The sequence below is a fragment of the Oreochromis aureus genome, linkage group 14, assembly GCF_013358895.1.
Source record: "Oreochromis aureus strain Israel breed Guangdong linkage group 14, ZZ_aureus, whole genome shotgun sequence".
NCBI classification, from domain to species: Eukaryota; Metazoa; Chordata; class Actinopteri; order Cichliformes; family Cichlidae; genus Oreochromis; species Oreochromis aureus.
The window spans coordinates 25,504,157-25,524,089 of record NC_052955.1 but is presented as its reverse complement, the minus strand read 5'-3'; the positions used below and the strand labels follow the sequence as shown (position 1 = coordinate 25,524,089).

At 39.1% G+C, this 19,933-nt stretch overlaps 1 protein-coding gene across 1 annotated transcript in view; it reads right to left on the bottom strand.

Moving 5' to 3' along the window:
• Window positions 1–746: 746 nt before the first annotated feature.
• The window catches only part of clmpb (CXADR like membrane protein b), a 77,540-nt gene continuing 58,353 nt past the window's right edge, over window positions 747–19,933 (bottom strand). Inside the window, exons 4-7 of the mRNA XM_031753384.2 lie at window positions 18,634–18,801; window positions 9,574–9,696; window positions 8,930–9,071; window positions 747–6,685 (exon numbers count right to left, since the gene is read on the bottom strand). Of these exons, the coding sequence (XP_031609244.1) occupies window positions 6,349–6,685; window positions 8,930–9,071; window positions 9,574–9,696; window positions 18,634–18,801 (770 nt within the window). The 3' untranslated portion in view covers window positions 747–6,348. The remainder of the gene's footprint in view (window positions 6,686–8,929; window positions 9,072–9,573; window positions 9,697–18,633; window positions 18,802–19,933) is intronic.

Sequence of the window (19,933 nt, the reverse complement as noted above, 5' to 3'; positions counted from 1 at the left end):
GAGTGAAAAAAATCTGCTAAAGAGCTGTGAAAGTATTTATCTTTTTCCTTTCTTAGTGTTATTTCCTCTATTTTTTCACACACATACGTTTTTCAGATCATTAACAAATTTGAATATTAGACAAAGATAACCCGAGGAAAAACAAAATGCAGTGTGAAAATTATTTTTTTAAGAAAAAAAAAGCTATCCAAACCTACCAGGTTCTATATAAAAATAATACTTGACATCTATCAGTCTGGAAAGGACTATAAAGCCATTTCTAGGGCTTTGGCGACAATTCTGCAGAGAAGGGTGGGGCACAATTCATTACAACAGTGTGAAAGACTCATTGCAAATTACTGCAAATCCTTGATTGCAGTTCTTGCCACCAATGGTGGCACACCCAGTCATTAGGTTTAGGGGGAAATTACTTTTTCACATAGGGCCAGTCTAGATAGTTTTTTTTTCTTAACAAATAAAAACATCATTTGAAAACTGCATTTTGTATTTATCCAGGTTATCTTTGTCTAATATCAAAATTTGTTAATGATCTGAAACATTTAAATTGAACAAATATGCAAAAAAGTAAGAAATTAAGAAGTGGGCAAAAGCTTTTTTCACAACACTCTGGCACACATATGAACAAGAAGAAGCTTTAAACATGTAACTTTGTACGCAAAAACCAAACAAACAAATAAAAAAAATACAGGAAAAACCTAAAACCTAATTTACGATCCAAATCAAGATGCCAGACGACAATATAAGTTGTCATTGAATATTTTATTTGCAAATGAAAGAGTAATAACTCAGAGATCGTAAAAATATACATTTTTTTGACTCGTGATATTTACATGGATTGTTTTCATCGAACGAAGAAACCAAAAAATCGTATACTGTTTTACAAAACCAAGAAGACGCCACATTAGAAAAACAAATGAGAGTAAAGAAAACAAAGGTGTCTTACATTTCCCTTTAGTAACGCCGTGATGAGCGTGTCTCCCCTTGACACTGAAACAATGGAGCCAAGAGAAACAGCCAACCACTCAGATCCCACACAGGCCGATGATGAGCTTGGCGCACAAAATAGTGTGAAATACAAGGATTTGAGGAAAAAAAAAATCAAATCAAATAAAACAAACTAAGGAAGATAATAAAATAAAGCTTCATAAAATTTTTATGTGGATATATTTACAAGTTTTGATTTGTATTTATTTTTTTAAACCGATTACAGTTATGTTACATCAAAGCAAAGCATTCCCAATCATCTGCTCATTTCCTATATAACATGCAGGTATCTTTGCTTTCGTTCCCTCTTGAAGTTGAATTACGCCCCATCAGTCTCCTTTTGGAAAAAAGTATTAATACATCACATTCCCTTATGCTGACATACAAGGCCAAACCACAAAGTCCGAGCATCACTTTGCCCCGCTCAACAACTTTAATCAGAACACAACTGACATTTAATTCAAACATAAAACAATGTGGCTACATGAGAGTCATACTCCTATCATATAATGCAAGATAACCATTACTGATTTTACTGCACCTTTGAGTGATGATAATAAGACAGTATATAGTACTGATGGCTACTGTACTAAGGGATGATAGTGGATGTGCTGCTGACACTGACTTGTTTTAAGACTTTCCTCCTCCTCTCTGCTGAACTGACATTGAAGCGCCTTAAAATTCATTTGTTGGAAAGAGCACAAGTTTGCCGGGCCACTAAGCTGCACACATGAGAGGAGAGATGCAACGCGAGGGCTCATAAACTGGGGAATCTGCCACCTGAGACTTGCAGATGCTGGAAAGCAAATCAAAAAGCTTGGAGGAATTTAACAGCTGGAAGACTCACATCCCATCCTCCACCTCCACTGCTACTTTCATCAGTGGTGGAGGGAATTTCAATGACAAGAGCCTACAGTCCTGGCTCAGTATCAATCCTGTTACACCACTCCTAATTCCCAGGACTACACTCGCAGATTCCTAAAAAAAAGTCTTTAGGCATATGCCATCCAGATTGTTAAGATGCATAGCAGTGTCTGTCTTTCTAAGTGCAAGTGTGTGTGTGTGTTTTGTTACACTAGCTGCTTTTGTATATGTGCGTGTGTGTGTGTGTGTAAGACAGCAGATGTCCTCTGGGTGGATGCACTGTTGTGTGTCCCTTTCTGTGCTGTATTTAGTATCCTGGTTCCATCAGTCAGCCGTAATACCTTCAGACATTCGAGCCATCAAATTGATTCTGAAGGAGCAGAAAAAACAAGAAATGTGGTTTGGCTTTTGTTTGTGCACACCGTGTACGTGTTTGTGAGGATGTGCGTGCCAACTGTGAATGTACATGAGGCACACACCTGTGTTTTTGTGTGCTACTGAATACAGCGTATACATGTCTGTATGTGTGTGTATGTACAACTTTTACCTGTTTGTGTTAAATGTGCGTATGCGTGCACCTTGAGATGCCATCAGTACACCCAGGGCCAAGTGCATTCTGTGTTAAAAGACAGCAAGAGCAAGGAGGGAGCGCACAAGTGGCCTCCAGAGCTCATGATAGTTATGAATTATGGACGTGCTTTGTCTCAAGACGCCACCCCCACGAGCAAAAACACGACTACCGCCTGCGAAGCCAAGTTCAATAGGCATACAAGTCAGTGAAAACTAAAATAAACACTGCCAGTCTGCAGTCATATCAATTTGGATAGAAGTTGCTTTGCCTGGCTGGATCCTTCTCATTCAGTGAATGGCTAACATGGGAATGTGTGGGTGTGGCCCGAGGGCTTGTACCGAATTTACATGCATACACCCACACACTCACGCACATTCACATGCATGCATGCACGCATGCACCCTCGCACACTCAGACGCACACATACACAGTAGCTTCCCTGCTCAAATATGACTTGCTGTCTGTAGTTAAATATAAAAGGCATTGTTTTGTTTCGTGTTTTTCTAAATTTACCTCACACTAAGTCATGTGTGAAATCCCATGTGTGAAATCAAACCAAGTGTGCTTTTCAGACAGATGCTGGTTTTCTGAACATTTTAGGTTAAAAAACTTCATTGCACAAGAAAAATTTCACCATAATGTGGATTTCAGATTCATAAGTTACAGGTATATAAGTATTGGTAAGTATTGAGGGAGGAAAGAGCAATTTAATTTAAACCAGTAAAGGGACCTTCAGTTAGCGTTTGTCCTGAGAGGCAATGGTGTCATAAAACTAACAAAAAAACCCATTTTTTTATATGTGCAAACCAAGATAATTAATTTCTTTGCCAAACATTCATCATCAATTAACTATACAGACTGTGCATGGTTTGATTATACTATAAATCTTGCTCATTTAGTGGTCTTCCACTTTCATAGTTGAGCTCAGCAATTTAAAAACATAAGGACTGAAAATGCAGAACCGTGAATTTTTCTTTTGGCGAGCTAGAGTTCAGAGTAGTTTAAAGCCTGCTCTGATGAAGATTTTCATCATAATGTATCATCATGTAAATGTATCGCTGTGGAGACCTGGTCAAGGATACACAATGATAGCTGTCTAAGTTAAAATGCTATCTCAGAGTATATGCTAGGCTAGGTAAGCTGGGATTGCCACGGTTACCGGTTGAGCACCTTCATCATGTAATTCTCTCTGTTGTCTCCACCTGTTTGTTCATTTAGAACAGGTGTGTGCAACATAACTCTCCAGAAGGCCATGCTGACTTAAATAAAGTAAGCAAAGGTCAGCATACTGGATGGCCACTAATTGGTTAACATGATTAATATTACTAACATAAATGAAAACTCCACCCGATTGCTTTAAAACGATTACATATCTTTACATATTAAGTTAAATATCAGTAAATATCTATTTTATACATTCACCTTGAAATTCCTATCTGAAGGCAGCTTCTTATGATTTTTAGTTAGGATTAGTTTGTTTTCCTTTGTTGACCATGTTAAGATAGTGCTGGCAGTGGTTTTAGTTATAGTTTAGCATGATTTAAAACCCAACTAATCCTAAATTAATAATTCTTTTTTTGCCAGTTGTTGGAATGAATTTGGGAAATGTTTTACATATCAAATGTGTCGATATTTGGTAAAAGGGCGATTTTATCCCAATGGTAGGATAAAATGAGGAAGGTCAAAGGGTCACTAAAACAAAAAGACAACAATTACTGTCACACTGATTAATAAAATCTATACCTCTTATGGGAATCTGTCCAGTAGGTATGATGGCATCTTGTCTCAGACAAAACAAATTGATTTGAATTGTTTATACCTTGTGTTGCACTGAATTTGTTTTGATGTAAACTTGGTGACACAGGGGCTTCACATGTTCACACAGCATGTGTATAAAAACACACGGTCTAAATTCACTTTGGGTTTCCCTTTTGACTCTTTTGTAAGGGGGGAAATCTCCCCTTACATACCCTTATGTTTTAAATTAAATGACATCATGTGCGTATATCCATCTGTATGTACAATATAAAACAAGACTGATTACAGAATGTACAGTACATAGTCCCGTGGCATGGGATTGCTTTGCTCACCAGGGATAATTCACTCTGCTTGGCGCTCCCTAGGCTGCCTCGCTTATTACTAGGGGCAAGTTTGTTTAGGTGTACCTCTCAGTATTTGCTGCTGTTGACCTTCAAAGCTGGATGTGAGACTTAACCACTGGTGTGCTGAAGACAAGGACAAAGAAAAAAAAACATCAAAGGAAAGAGGGATTGCGAAGGCACACTAGATAGGCTACTTGCCCTTTTTTTTCAGCTACTTTCAATCAAATTGCACTGGGTATGTCTGAGGACACGACAAAAGCGGGACTGGCTGATAAGCACAGTTTAACCAATGACCAAGCAGGACCTGGTGATTGAGCAAGACAGCAATCAAGTGCCACACCACTTTAATGGATCCAATGAGAGTACTGACAATGATACCACACACACGCTGTACAATAGAAATCTCTAGAATCATACTCCTTGCTCCCTTCATTCAAATTGAACCTCGTGGTCAATTCTTTGTGCCTTGGCTTGAGTATTGATTCAGTATCTTTACAGGAGGCTGAAAACAATGGGATCCACCATCTTTGTACAGCACACATTCATGGTGACAAATTTTGGTTTCAGTTCAGAAATGCAGTAGGTAAACAAAAGAGTTAAAAAAGCCATAATAACAATAATAACTGTAATAATAATAACCCATCCTAGGGATTGGTGGCACTTCTTAATATGAATGAATGGACACATGGCTGTCTGTCACTCTTTACAACCTGTTCATAGAGAAGATACACAGAAAAGAAAAACAAGTCCAGCTGGTTCTAATAGATGCTTATCCCTATATTTAAAGTATCACTACAAGCCTAATAAATACTATTTAATTATTCAGGGAGGATATTTGGTACCAGAAAAAGATGTCCATAGATGCACACAGGATCCGGGAGGGGGAAGAGGGGAGGCTAACGACTGGGGGTAAGACTGATTTGACTTAACATCAGTGCTACATCCTTGTACCTGAAGTATCCCCTGCTGATTGGTAAAGCAGATGAGCTGTTTGTGAGGCAACTGAATCAGTCTCACAACTGCTGTGGTTTCTCATGGGTTCCTCATGAGAGCACGAAAAGACCAAGAGCACCGAGGCAGATGATGCACATGCCACGCGCCGTGCCCGTCCACACGGATGGGCACGATCGGCCCAGCCCATGGGAAGCAAAGGGGGGGTTTTGTGGTTTCGGAGCAGGTGGTGGAAGCAGCGAGTCGGGGCTGCAGGGTGACATGAATCCGAGAATCACCCCAAACCCCGTCCTCCGAGAGAGAGAAAGAAAAAAAGTTGCTGTCATACGTTTTTCTGCTTTCGTCCTTTTTTTTCTCCATCCTGCTTGCACTCATATCTTACAACTGATGCTCAACAGCAATGAGACTCCATTGGTTCAGACGTTAGGTTTACGTTATTATCCAGACTGTTTCCCTTTTTTTTACCTACCGTATGCCTAACCCTTGGATTTCATGAATAAATAAAAGCTTTACTAGGGGGCTTCTTCCACCTCACTGCACATGGCGCTTCCCTGTGCCTTCTGAAGTCAAGTGAAGAAACTCAAGAAAATAGGTTCTGCCTTTAGCCATGAGACACAAACTGAGATCGCTGCTTTTTCTTTTGTTTTGTTGTTTTATGTAATTCAATAGGGGGCAAGCATGTCTTATTTTTTCCTTTTTAAATATGCATTCATTAAAAGTACTTTTGGACTTATAGTATTGATTCTTTTAATTACATCCTTTTAACTAGTTGCATTTCTTTGTTTATGGAAGAGTCTTAGTCTTTGGGACGGGGCTGGAGGGCTTGGAAAGGGATGGGAGTCTCGCATGGCTGTAAGAAGGGGCTGGCTTTCAGTCCTACACAGTCTGAAAGGCCTTGGTCTGGGCGGGCACCATGAGGGTTGGGGGTGTAGGCCCAGACATGTTCCTGGAGTTGAATTTGGGAGTGGCAGGGGGCTCAGGGGTTTTAGGGGGCACCACTGTAGTGTAGGATGGAGGGGACTGGGGGAAGCCTGGAGGGTGTCCATTTTCCTTGAGAGCTGCTACAGCAGGTGGGCGAGGGCGGTGACCACGCTGGGCAGTGTTGTGCACCATGGACTGGGTGGAGGAGGCACCGGAGCGTGAACTGCCGGAGCGGGATGAGGACAAGGAGTTGGGCTTTACTAGCTTGGCCTTGGGAGCCTCGGCATCCTCCCTGTGGTTAAAAACACACAGAAAAGACAATCATGACAAAAGTCCATATCATTTTTAATTTAGCTGAATTAACTGTACCTGTACTTGAAATTAGAAACGTACAGACACACAATAAACTGCAGAAGAGTACACCGAAGTGCCATTCCAATGTATTATTCTAAGGTCTAGGACACACGGGAGTAGTATTATGTAGTGGGGGGGGGGCTCATGTAATTCATGAGATTCCTGCAGCGTCTAACTTTTGTGAGACACATTTGCATGAAATAATGAAATCTGCTGAAATCACTTGTTCCCCAGATACAATTGTTACAAGGGGGGGATAAAAAGTTTTTGCTGAGAACACAATGAAAACTTCATAATTCTACTTTTGCCTCAGCTTTTAATAACAGGGTTAAAATATTCCAAGAAATATTCCAAGAAACTGCTGGGAAAGAGTAACCTGAAAGAGTTTGTCCCTGACCCTACTGTTAATCACCAGCTCTGAAGACATTTTTGCTGTCATTGGTGTTTGGATGGTACTTGAATTAGTGAGGATCTGTTCAGAAAGTTAGAAATAGAAACTTCTCAGCTGTGCACTACTGGCAACTCTGCAACGTCTCACCAGGCACACCACAGAGGGTCCCATAGCCCTTGCAAGAAGTGAACAAAGTTTTTAAACAGTGTTGTGTGGTTCAAAAGCCGTACCCATGAGATCTGCATCGCTCTTGTGGTCTGGTACAGCACAACAGTGGAAAAGCTCAGACTTAGCATGTTATGAAAACAGAAAGCACTTCATTACACCTACATTATTTACTCCTAAGCTATGCTGCATTATTCATTGTTACATCAGTAAATATGCACCTACACCAAGTCCACTCTGTCACAAAAACGTTGCTCTTACAAGGCCCACAGAGTCCACCTGTGCATTCAGGTCTTAAAGCGATAAATAAAAACTATTGTGAGAGCTCAGCTCCATGAGCACACAGGCACACACTGAAATACAAGGGTGGTTTGAAAAGAAAGCTCTTAAAAGATAATCGATGAAAACTACCTTGTAGTTGTTTCCGCTTTTAGACACACAGAAACACAAAAACGCACAGGCAGCACGACGGGATGACATCGAGCACATGCAGGCATAAAGGGGCTGTTGCTGTTTCAATTAGCATGTGACTTGCTTAGCTGTAGTTTAAAACCGTTCCAGTGGAATCAGTGTTCACACGCAGCAGGTTAACATGCACCAATCAACATCAGTTCATCCAACCAACCCTGTGTTACACAGCGCTGCAGCTAAACTCTCTTACACTTATCTTATTTCAGAAGAATGTTGCCATATAACAATTTTTACTTAAGGGTGATTTTTAAAAATTTCATTCATTTTATGTTTTTATTTTTGTCTGCAAAAAAAACCTGTCACATGGACACTTAAACATGCATTAGCAGTTAACATTGAAATATAAATTATTAACAGAATATTTATGTTTTTCATGAAAATTGTAACAGGTAATCTTTACTGGGCTACTGGTGAGATTTTAGTGAAACTTGCACACAGTGGTCACCTAACAGCTCTTCACCCAAACTGTGCTCAAGGTCACGTACACGTTTTTCATTCTCAGTGGATTTTAAACAAGAAAACTTCTCACCTTCTTTCTGTACTTCACACTTTTCAGTAACTTGTGAACTGTGAAGGACCGTGAGCCAGGTGAACTACAACATCACTGATGTAGTGAGCAAAAGTGCTCTGCCGGTGTCGTAACCGTTGCAGGGTGCATAATCGTGGCAACCAAGGAAATTTACAAAAGCTTGCTGCAAATCAGAGAAGTTTGCATCTTTCTCATTTTGGACAGCAGTGCTAAAAGCAAATACTTTTAGCCTTGTGAAAGTTTTTGAAAATAATACAGATAGAAAATGATACAAAAGGAGTGCCCCTTACATTCTAGTACAAACTGAAGGGGTGAGAATATATTGCATACAGAGTATGCAGAGTACAAGTGTATCTGCAAAATGAATATGCTGGTTGTCAGCTGATTTGTGCAACGCAGCAACTACATTAAGGGTAAAATGCAGAAATACTCAAAAAAGTCATCACCATTGATTACAAGTGATTACAGCCAGGAAATAACTGTTTGAGTTCAACAAAAAATTTAAACTGCAGCTAAGCAGAACGCAACAGCCCCACAAGTAACAAAGACTGACACGCGAACACACATAAAACCTGCAAAATGGTGAAAAAATGAAACAATCACTGGACAAATGATGATTAATAAACCTGATCTCATTTGGGGTCTCCTCTTCCTCGTACTTCTTCTTCTCTTTCTTCCGGAAGACGAGCCAGATGATTAATATCACAATGAGGACACCGAGGGATATTCCCACCACTGCACCCGCAACCATCCCCACATCCCTCACGTCTGTGAACAAGAAAGGAGGTAGTTGATGAAAGATTGAGTCACTTACGGTCTCTGGTCTCATATTACTTATAGTTTTCCCATGAACTCTTAAATTCACAAATACTTATCCTTCATGCCCATTTGCTGGAAAACACTCCTTATCTTTTTGCTACAGCACCTGAGTTCTAGTTAAGACTTGAAAACTGTTTATGCTGAACTACTTGATGTGCCTTTTGTCTACACATGACCATAATGGTGCTGGGCCTTTGATGCAATGTACTAGTTTTAGAGTGAAACATGACATGGGGCAGGGGTGGTGACCGTAGCCAGCAATTTTGGTTTAGTCCAGTTGAAGCACTGAAGGAGAATGAAGAGGGTGAAAGGAGCTAGATGGAAAGGCAGGGAGGGGAATAAATTTATTTCTAGCTGCTGTTTGAAACAATAACCATCAATCAGAGTGGCAGTTTGGTGCGAGGTGAATGCTGTTAGGTCAACTCCATCGCCCTTTTCTCCCCAAACTCACGTTTTATTGTGACCTCAATGGTGCAGTTTTCCTCTCCCACGTCATTGCTTGCAGTGCACCTGTAGACACCTGTGCTGTCCATGGTGAGATTCCTCAGGGTCACAATCTCTGGGTTCTTCAGATCTGGGGAGAACAAGAAAAACCATGCAATATTAATTATATGGGAGAGACAACTGAAATTTCTATAATGACTGAAGGAAGAACTTAGAGGCAGAGAGACAGACAGATATTGGAGTGTTTATCTTATAGAGTAGCCCATCACGGGAGCGTGTTTGACAGACCGATGTAGCCCCACAGTCCCATGGGATATTTAGTCATCCCCACCAATGACAGCCATCCCAGACCAATAAATAATGGCTGTGTATTACTGTCCAGTGAAATCTAATTAGATTGAACAGGTGTTGTTTGGTGGATGTAATTAATTTTGAAGGTTTTTAGTTGGACATGTGCAATTATGGATGCCAGTTAATGTCTCTGTGTTTAGTCTGTATAGTTTATCTCCCCACTAAAACACATTAACTAATTAAATAAAATAAAACCCACAAAACACTTAAAGATTTAAAACCAATTTTCCTGTTCACTTGATGCCAGTTCAGATCGTTCTCTGCATGCCACTTACTCGCTTACTCACACACACACACACACACACACACACAGAGCAGATATTCTGAAAATATTCTGTTTTTTTCATTTGAAGTTCTTGAATTTAGACATTTAACATACAGAATTCCACTCTTCGAGTGATTTAAGGAATATGAGTTTTCAATATTCATTCAGATGTGTTCTGGCTGTCAGGTGAATGATTTGGTGTATTTCAGCCCATTAAACATGTTTTTCATCAAAGATCTAATTAGTTCCCAGAACTCAAAAAAACTATAAAAACTCGTTGCCTCAAAAAAATTGAGTACAGCTTACTTAAGATGACTAAGTTAGGGCAACTTTTTCATTTTGAGTGTACTGTACAACCTCATTAGTTCCCAGAACACAAAATCTATGCAAACTCGTGCCTAAAAAATGGAGTAAAGCTTACTTAATATTGAACAAGTATCATACAGGCTGCCTGGACTTACTTGGTAATTTTGGCTGTAAAAGGGCCAGAAATCATACTACAAGTCAGTGGTTCCCAAACTTTTTTTTCCTAAGCTCCCCTTTGTTTTACAAGAAAATTTTGCCCCACCTCCCCGGCACAAACACATCCTCCAACCACACACACCCATATTTTGTTTTCAAACTCCATTGCAATTTATTTGACACCTCAAACACCTAGTAAACAATTAAACAAATGAAAGTAAACTGAAATAAATTACAGGTAGCAATAAAATAACCTACTAAAGCTACGTCCACACGTACACGCGTATATTTGAAAACAGAGATTTTCCGTTTCCGTTTTTAAAAAAAGTGCTGTCCACACGTGCAGTTTTGAAAAAAACCAAACAAAACAAAAACGTCCACATGTAAATGCTAAAAATGAAATGCTGGCAAATCAGAAGTCTAGAAGCCTGGGAGGAAACGACTAAACAGGGTTTTGTACCCTCACAAAACCTTAAGTACTTCCAAAAAGTTTCTGTTTTCCTGGAAAGGCAGATAATTTTGTGTTACTTTTCAAGTGCCTTCAACATTTCAAATGTTAATAATTAAAGACAGTATTTTGGCTGGTGTAGACTCACAACTAAGGAATAAACAAAATGCATACAACATACAAAAATTAAAAAAAAAAGAAGATGTATTAAAATCTGATGTCGGGATTTGGGTTGTGAGAGCGTCTGTGTTGAATGTAGAAGCCACGTCCGAACTTCACTCTGATGCCTCTGTCTTTCTAAATGGAGGGACAATAATTGCGTATGTATATGTAAGCCTTTAAAAATTGCAGATAGTAAGATTAACAGCAATAGTATTTTGTCTATATCAGCCATTCTAAAAATTCATCTCCCATAGACAATAACGTGACGCACAACGTGACGTCAAAAATGTTGCACACCTTTGACGTTGTGTGACTAAATCTCAGTTTTCATCGTCCACACCTGAATGCAACAACTGAGTTTTCTAAAATCTCCACCTTGGTGGGAGTTTTTAAAAATCTCAGTTTTCAGTGACCTAAAACACCGTTTACGTGTGGACGAAAGGCCCAAACCACAGAAAAATCTGCGTTTTCAAAAATACCCGTGTACGTGGGGATTTAGGCGGAGACTCGTATAGAAATATTAATAAGCTTTTAAAATTTGATTTCTGTCATGGTGTGCTGTGGTAGGCAGGTTGTAGGACTCAAACTTGTACGCGGAATGAAACTTAAAGCGGCAGCTTTTATTGCTGGAAAAACTTTTCATAAGAAATAAACTTCACAAAAAACAAACCAAAACCTCGAACATAAAAACTAGAAACTAAACTGGGCTCAAGAAACTAGAAATTAAGAAACAAGAACTAGGAAAACAAATTGGGAACTATGAACTACAATTAAGTCAGCAACACGAAGGGAGAAAACACCCAGCAGACATGACTGACTGGCAAAACACAGGACGTGAACAAATAAAGAGAATCAAACACAGACAGAGATAACACAACTAAGATCACTAACTAAAGAACCCCCAAAACATGAACAACAATAATCAAGGAACATATTTACAACGACTGGAACACCAATTTCAGTTTCGCTGTCAGTCATTTTCTTTGGGTTTGACAAAACAACAGAACAGACTTTTAAGTTTTTGGAAGAATCCCTTTTCTTCTTTTTCTTCTTGATCTTAAGGTCTTCAGATTTCAGACTGGATGCAGTTTCAGCAAAAGGTTCCTCACAGGGAACATCAGGCACTGGGACACTTTCCGAAAGAGATTCTTCAGCTGGTGGAACATTGGTCATTGAGAGACTGTCAGAAGGACGTTCTTCATTTGAAAGAACATCAGATATTTGCAGATTTTCAAAGGGGACTCCTTCACTGGGAAGAACATCGGGTATTTGCATTTTTGGTGCAGAGTTCGCAATGTTGTTACATAGAATTTATTGAGGATATTTCTGTCTGATCTCCGTCAGGATGCTCTGGACCATATCGTCTTAGATGGAGTGGGTAAAGATGGCCTGGCTTTCCATCACTGTGAGATTTTTGGAGACACGATCCAAAGTGGCCTTGATGACACTCATGGAGAGTATGCTTAAACTCCCAGAAGCCCTGCAGGATGCGGGGAACGACCTCTATCGCCACCTCCTGTGTGGTGAGCAGTTTGGTGCTTTGTGGTTCCTGCTGCTTCTCTTACAGGATTTGAATGTAATCCTTCACCGCACTGAGGAGTTTAGGTGTTCTGTAGAATAACATAAGAGTTATCTTTTAAACATATTTAAAGCATCACATAAATATTGAAACACTGTAGCTGCACTGTTAATAACTGTATGTCCGATGTCACTCAATGAAATTTAGGAGGTATGTCCTCTGGAAATTGAAGGAGCATTCTGACTTGAAACTCATTGTCCCTCATTTTGTTGATGACATTCACTGCCCATACCTGAAACTGAAAACACATTTACAGTGCAGTTTTGTTTAGAGGTTGTGTGAACATAATGAAAAAAGAAATCTCCAAATTACTTCAAGTCTTCTAGTTTTTTAGTCTTAGCAGCTTCAGAAGAGGTTTGGCTTCCTCTTCTTCAAAATATTCTAATTCAAACTCCCAAAGCTCTCAACAGAAAACAAAACAGAGGTTTTCTCTCAGCATCTTCACTTCATCACAAACAGACTTTCAGGTGTCACAATAACTCACTGCTCTTTGAATGTCTCCTTGCTTTTCTCCACCAAAAGATCTCTCAGATCTTCAGCAGTGATGTTTGGTGGAATTAGATTTTCCTGCTTTAGTCTGAGAAACTCCATCATTGCAATCTAAAAATAAAAGGAGACATTTAATCACCACCACTCTCAGGTCCTCAGACATTACCTGATATTTTCTGTCAGTTTTGGTTTGCATGGATCTGGGTCTTACCTGAGCCCTGTAGCCGGGAAGATGCCAGCAGATCTTTACAGCTGTGTCATAAATGGGTGTGTTGAACAACACCTGTCAAAGAAATAGCAAGTTACTCACTGTCACTTAAAATGATTCTCCATTTGTCAACCTTTAAAATGACATCAAATTCTTTAAATTGTTGAAATGCAGTAAAAACAAAACCTGTCACATACCCTGATGGGTTTGTAGATTCCTCGACTTGTTTCCATTTAGATGTTATAGTCGTATCTCAGTCGGGAACAAAAACTGTCAAATACTCTCCAACGATGGCGTAAGGTAAGATCTTCACCTGAAAATGCTCTGAACGCGATGGTTTTGCTTGCACAGATGAGCTGTTCTTATCCAGTCTTTAAGTCTGACGTCATTCGCCGTGTCTGGGCCCAAACTCTGCTGCAGGTCTCTAAGTCAAATGATCACTGCGGCATCACTGAGAGTTGAAAAACCGCCCAAACTCTTTCATCTGTTATAAAATAATCGGTGTGGCTGCTCTACCAGGTGTAACATCCATGCAGCATCCATGAAAACAGAAGTTAGCAGGGAGTTAGCTCGCTAGCTTCCATCTAAATATAATATATGTTGTTCTGACTGAGGGATTTCTGAAACAAATTAAGACGTACAGCTTTGCCATCACTTCAGACATAAATGAAGACAGTAAAGTAAACAGCAGTGACGTTCTTTAGAGTTACTGAAGTTTGGCTAGCTGGTATATAATGATTTGCTACGTGGTAGCTAGCAACACAGCTATGTTAGCATAATATAATCACAGTGAAGCTGCACACGATAAAGGTTAACGTGAGGGTTCCCGATGGTTAGGGACAAATGCAGTTGCATGGGAGGATGCTGTAAACGAACCAAACTTAAGTCAGGAGAACAACTGAGATAATCCATCCACAATACGAGGTTCGTCATTAATATACTGCTGCACTGCCTGGGCTGTAGTTACATCGTAAGGTTTAAAAACTGAGCTTTAACATGAATAGCAGTAATAAAAACCGAGAGAGGCCGACAGTGATCACTGACTGTTTTTAGGGGCTTGTTAAGATGAAATAGAACAAGATACAAAGCATTAAAACATGCTAAAAACACAACAGCCTTAAAGCAGAACACTTTGGGCCCGGAAGCAGGGTTCATCACCAGTCATCACTTAAAGACCAGATAGTCTGATGCTGAATTAGGAATGCAAAATTCTAGAACGGTCAGTATGGAAACTCTTGATGAGAGTTTCATGTTGTTAAATGAAAAGAAAACACTTTATGTATTTTGCACTACATTACACTAAACTTTATTGATCATATAAGTAAATAAAGTGGCTACATCCGTCCTGAGGTCACTCATGTGAAAAGATGCATACAAAATGATGAATCAGAAAAGATAGAAAGTCAACCTACAGTATGCCTTTTCATATTATATGCTTGCTTATCTCCATTTTCTAACAGTAGATGGGAACTTATGCAGTAAAGCAATGGCTTACAACACAGTGGACTGTGCAGGGGACTAATGCATACATTTGAAGCCTGACAGCAGCGGGTATATACACAGCTTTGGCCATTTGGATAAACTGGCCCTTTAAACAGCCCATTAATCCTGGCCTGAACCTCAGGCAAGAGCTGGTCAGAAGAACTGATTTCATTTTTGAAAATTTAATACTAAAGTCCCACATTATTAAAAGTTACCCCAAACAGTCTACAGAGGTTGTTTTCTGCCCACCAAAGCAAATATGATTGAAGAGATTTTTGTAACTTCACTTGTCCAAAAAGCAAATAAAGAGATTAAACAAAGATTTATTGAACGACGGTTCATGCACTTGAATTAGGAGGGATGAGAAAAGTGACTCTATTGACTGCAATCTGCAATCTACTGACATCTAATGGTGAGATTTTACACACTGTAACTTTAATGATACTTGAACATAGGCCAGGAACTGCACTGCTTGGTCTGAGCCTGTTCAGTCAGCACACACAGTCTGTGTAATATGTGAATAATAATAAATATGACTTTTCCTCTCTTTTCCATAAAAAGTTCCCAGGAGGGTTTTTGACCTTTGGCACCATGGAGCTGTGGGTTTAAAAAAAACAAAAACCCAAAACAAAACAAAACTTACACTCTGTACTACACTGTAGACTGTAATTACTGTACTTCTAATTTCTGAAAAATTACTCTAAAGCATCTTCTAAAACTTCAAAATCTATTTGGGCGATTTGGACACGACAATGATTAACTGAAATATAAAAGTATGCACTCCAAGGTTCACGTCGGGGCCTATGGGGTCAGGACTAAATTAGATTTAGTTACTGTCTGTGGCAAATTAATTCATTTGATCACCAGAAATAACAAATATTTCTAATCAGCCAAATCGGTGTATTTACAGTAGGCATGCAGACATAGTCATGATGACCCTCCGAACGTCAAACTTAGCATCAGAATGGTGCAAAGAAAAGGTGATTGAAGTGACTTTGAACATGGCATGGCTGCGGGTGCGAAATGGTTTGATCTGAGTATTTCAGAAACTGCTGATCTACTGGGTGGGATTTTCCCACACAACCATCTCTGGAGGTGAAGGACAAAAGAAGAAGTAGCAAGCCTGAAAAATCATATCTAAGAGAGTCTTTACTGGACTGTGTGCACAAACAGAAAATACAGATTTTCAGCCTGGTAACCTCACTTACCTTTTTACGCCTTAACCTGCATAACTTGTGTCAACTGCATTAACCGTTTTATGCATGAATTATGACAACCTCAAGCTGGATTTTTTTTCTTAAGTATTTTTATTCATCTTTAGGCATGAAAAAAGATTTTTGAACTTTATTTTTTTAAACATGTACTTTTCAAAGAGTTTTTTACATGTCCACTTAGGTGGACAACATACATTTTGAGTGGATGGCAGGGTATGGAGTGACACATCAGTGTCCAATGTAGTGGTTTATGTGCAAGCATACCATCAACACTGACACAAATACAAGAAAACAGCCTTTGAATAGCTGTAGTGACCACTATGTGTGAAAGGGTTAATGTATTTGTAAATTAAAAGTCCATTTTTTTCACTTTCTGTACCAACCTTTCTGTACCAGAGCCATAATTTAGGCTACAGGGAACACTTTTATTCAAATACAGTTTATTGTCAAAATGTTCTAGTGGTGATCAGTCACTGCCTTTGTACAACTTACCCATCATAAAGTGACCACGAATATTGTGTAACCAATTCATAGTGTTTAATTGCTTGTGTGCTGGAATGTATTAAACACGAAAACCAGGAGCTGCAGAAACCCACTAATGCTGAAGACACATGCAAGGAATTTATCTTGGTTTCATGATGCAAAAAGCGAGTTACAGTCACATATGATCAAAAGATAACATTCAGGCAAAGAAGTAAAAGTAGCAACACATTTAGGTAACAACGGCATAACTGTGAAGACCGTGTAGACCAATTTCTAAATTCCACAAACAAAGTTCATTCATTCAAACTTGAAAAAGTTAAAGTAGCAGCATGATAAACACTTCTCTTCACACTTGTCACCTTGGTAAATCAAGGCAAACCTTGAAAGCCCCTAGAGCAGGGGTGTCAAACTCAAATACACAGTGGGCCAAAATTCAAAACTGGAACAAAGTCGCGGGCCAACATTAATATTTATTGAAAAAAAAAAATCTTCCTCCAGATATAAGAATGAATCTTTTCTTATGGACTCAAACAAGTTTTGCTGAAAAACTGAATATGGAACAAGCAAAGCTTAATACTAAACAATATATATATTAGCTGTATAATACCAGTAGGCCAGCATTAATAGTAATTTGGTATGGCTTCGCGGGCCAAATGTAATTAGGCTGCGGGCCAAATTTGGCCCGCGGGCCAGAGTTTGACACCTATGCCCTAGAGTCTCATATTTCAGTCCCAACACTCATTTAGCAGAGCACAAAGAGAGTTTATGGGCAAAGTTATCAGAGGCATAGATCTGTGTGGGCAGTATAGGGGTGTGAGTCTGAAGCTGAATGCGATTAGATTAAATGTTCTTGATGGCTTATGCATGAAGGCATGAAGACTGTTGCTGAATGTTGACCTCTTGTTGCCTCCACAATCAGTGAGCTGCACAGATGTTACCTACACTACTAAAATTTACTTACTCCAACTGAATCACAAACTTTTTGGATGCCTGTGTCACATTGCAAGCCATTAAAAATGAACCAAAAGACCAATATTGATGGTAACAGAGGAGAGAAAACAGAGATTGGCACCCTGAGGTTGTTTCTCCTGGTTTAGAGAATACACAATAGGGGGGGAGGTGTCCTGCTATTAGCTTTTCTGTTATAAACCATCCCTGTTCTTATTTAGAGGCAGATGTGGCTGGTTATGATTCAAGAGGAATGCCAGAATCCACACCATGTGAGTGAAGTATGCCTCAAGGCTACTGCAGAGCCAGTGCCTCTTTGGTACAGAATAGAGTCTGAGCTGCCAATCCAGTTCTGCCTATTACATTTGATTTTCTCCACTTTACACACAAACACTCACACTGACTTCGTGCTTGTAGGTATTCACTTGAGCCAGGCTGACATTTCAATGTCACAGAAATATTCATCAGATCACAGCATCAGCTCTTGTGTTTATATAAGTCATCCCAATAGAATACAACTAGAAATCACAAGGCTGTGTTCTGTTTGATTTTCTGGAAAAAAATAAAAAAAAGTGGTGCACATTATGTGGTCCTGGGTTTACTGTTCAAATTTGGAGAGAGGGGCAAGCTAAAGATAATAGAGGCATGAAAAATCAGCGGATTAACTGGGACGGGCTGAGCCCATCAAAGTGCCCTTGAGCAAAGTGCTGCAAGTGTTAATTATTCCAGCGAAGCAGCTCAAGGAGCAGCAGTAGACAATATAGCTGGCACTAGCAAATTTAGGTGTCAGTGTTTGCAAATGTATGAATGTGAAAATGGGAAGAGGTGAAGGGAAGATGACACGCTCAGCAAAACTTGCCTTCGACAAGCAGCCTATGAAAATCACTAATATGAAAATGAATCTTCGTGGCATTCCTCTGCAGAGGGGTCGAATAGTGAATCAGCATGTAAGCGTAGTGCCGATTATTTTTCTTACCTATCAGCGCCAGGTTTGGCAGTTTTCCCAGGCTCTTGCCTTTGTCCAGCACTCGCTCCCACTTGTAGCTAATGGGGTCTGAACCATCGCTGGATTTGCAGCTCAGCTTGACATCACTGCCCTCTTGGAGCTTGCCATCCATCCGGCATCTCGGCTTGGAAGGCTTGACTGTAAGAAAACATAAGAATCAAAAAATGTTTGAATCAATATTTGCAACAAAACTTCTTATCACGGTTAAACATAAAGCGTATAAAAGACTCACAGTGTTTAACATATTTACTAGACCACATGTCATAAAAACAAGAACACACTAAAATTGACATCTTTCAAAAACTTGTTAAAAGCTAAGACGCATATAACAAACTGAATTCATGTTTTTAAATCCAAATCTGAGCCAGCACACTGGACTTCTCCAAGAAGTTCAGAAATAAATCAACCACTAAAATTAATGTTTCTGTTCATGAATGTAAGTAAATAACTGTAAATTAGCATCTAAACCAAAGGAAATAATGTACTTTATTTTATTCTACTTTTTTATAAGTAAAACAGTGAATCTAAAAAATCATGGATAACAACATAAATTATATTTAGTAATAAAAATGTCAATTAAACAGCTTGCACAAGCATACAACCATTACAGGAACATCAGTAATTATTTTATAATTACAATGCTGCTAATTTAGGGCAGTTGTGGCATAAACCTTAAACTGCATGGTGGTCTAGTGAATTTGTTAAGCAGCATATATATTAATACAATAATTAAGCAAAAAGAAACATGTTCACCCAAATGATTGATTTTTAATATGTGCATATAATGTAGTCATCAATTTGCCAGTGACGCATGCATTAAAATATGGTTTCCATAGCTACTCTGCAGAAAATCGTGGCCTACATGTATCATGTGGACTTGCCACAATATTTCCTATTCCAATTATAGGAACTCTGCATTTCATAAAATGAATCTTTTTTTTGAAAGGTAAGGGCTGACAGAATATTTTGTTATATTTTGTTATGTTTCAATAGACTTTCTGTTTGAACAGAACATCTACTGAAGCAGGAGTTATTTTATAATGTGAAACTGTCCACCACCTGTGTTTATCACCCCCAGAATAAAGCACTACATTAAAATGAAAAGCAAAGAAATAAAATGTAGATAATAACATAGCTTGTTAGGTTGCATAAAGCTGAAATATTTGACATACATTTTAAACTTTATTTGATTTGTTCTATCAGCATTTTTTATTGGTGCAACTGTTTATGAGGGATGTTCAGTTACCTTGCCATCACAGTCGTTTCTGGT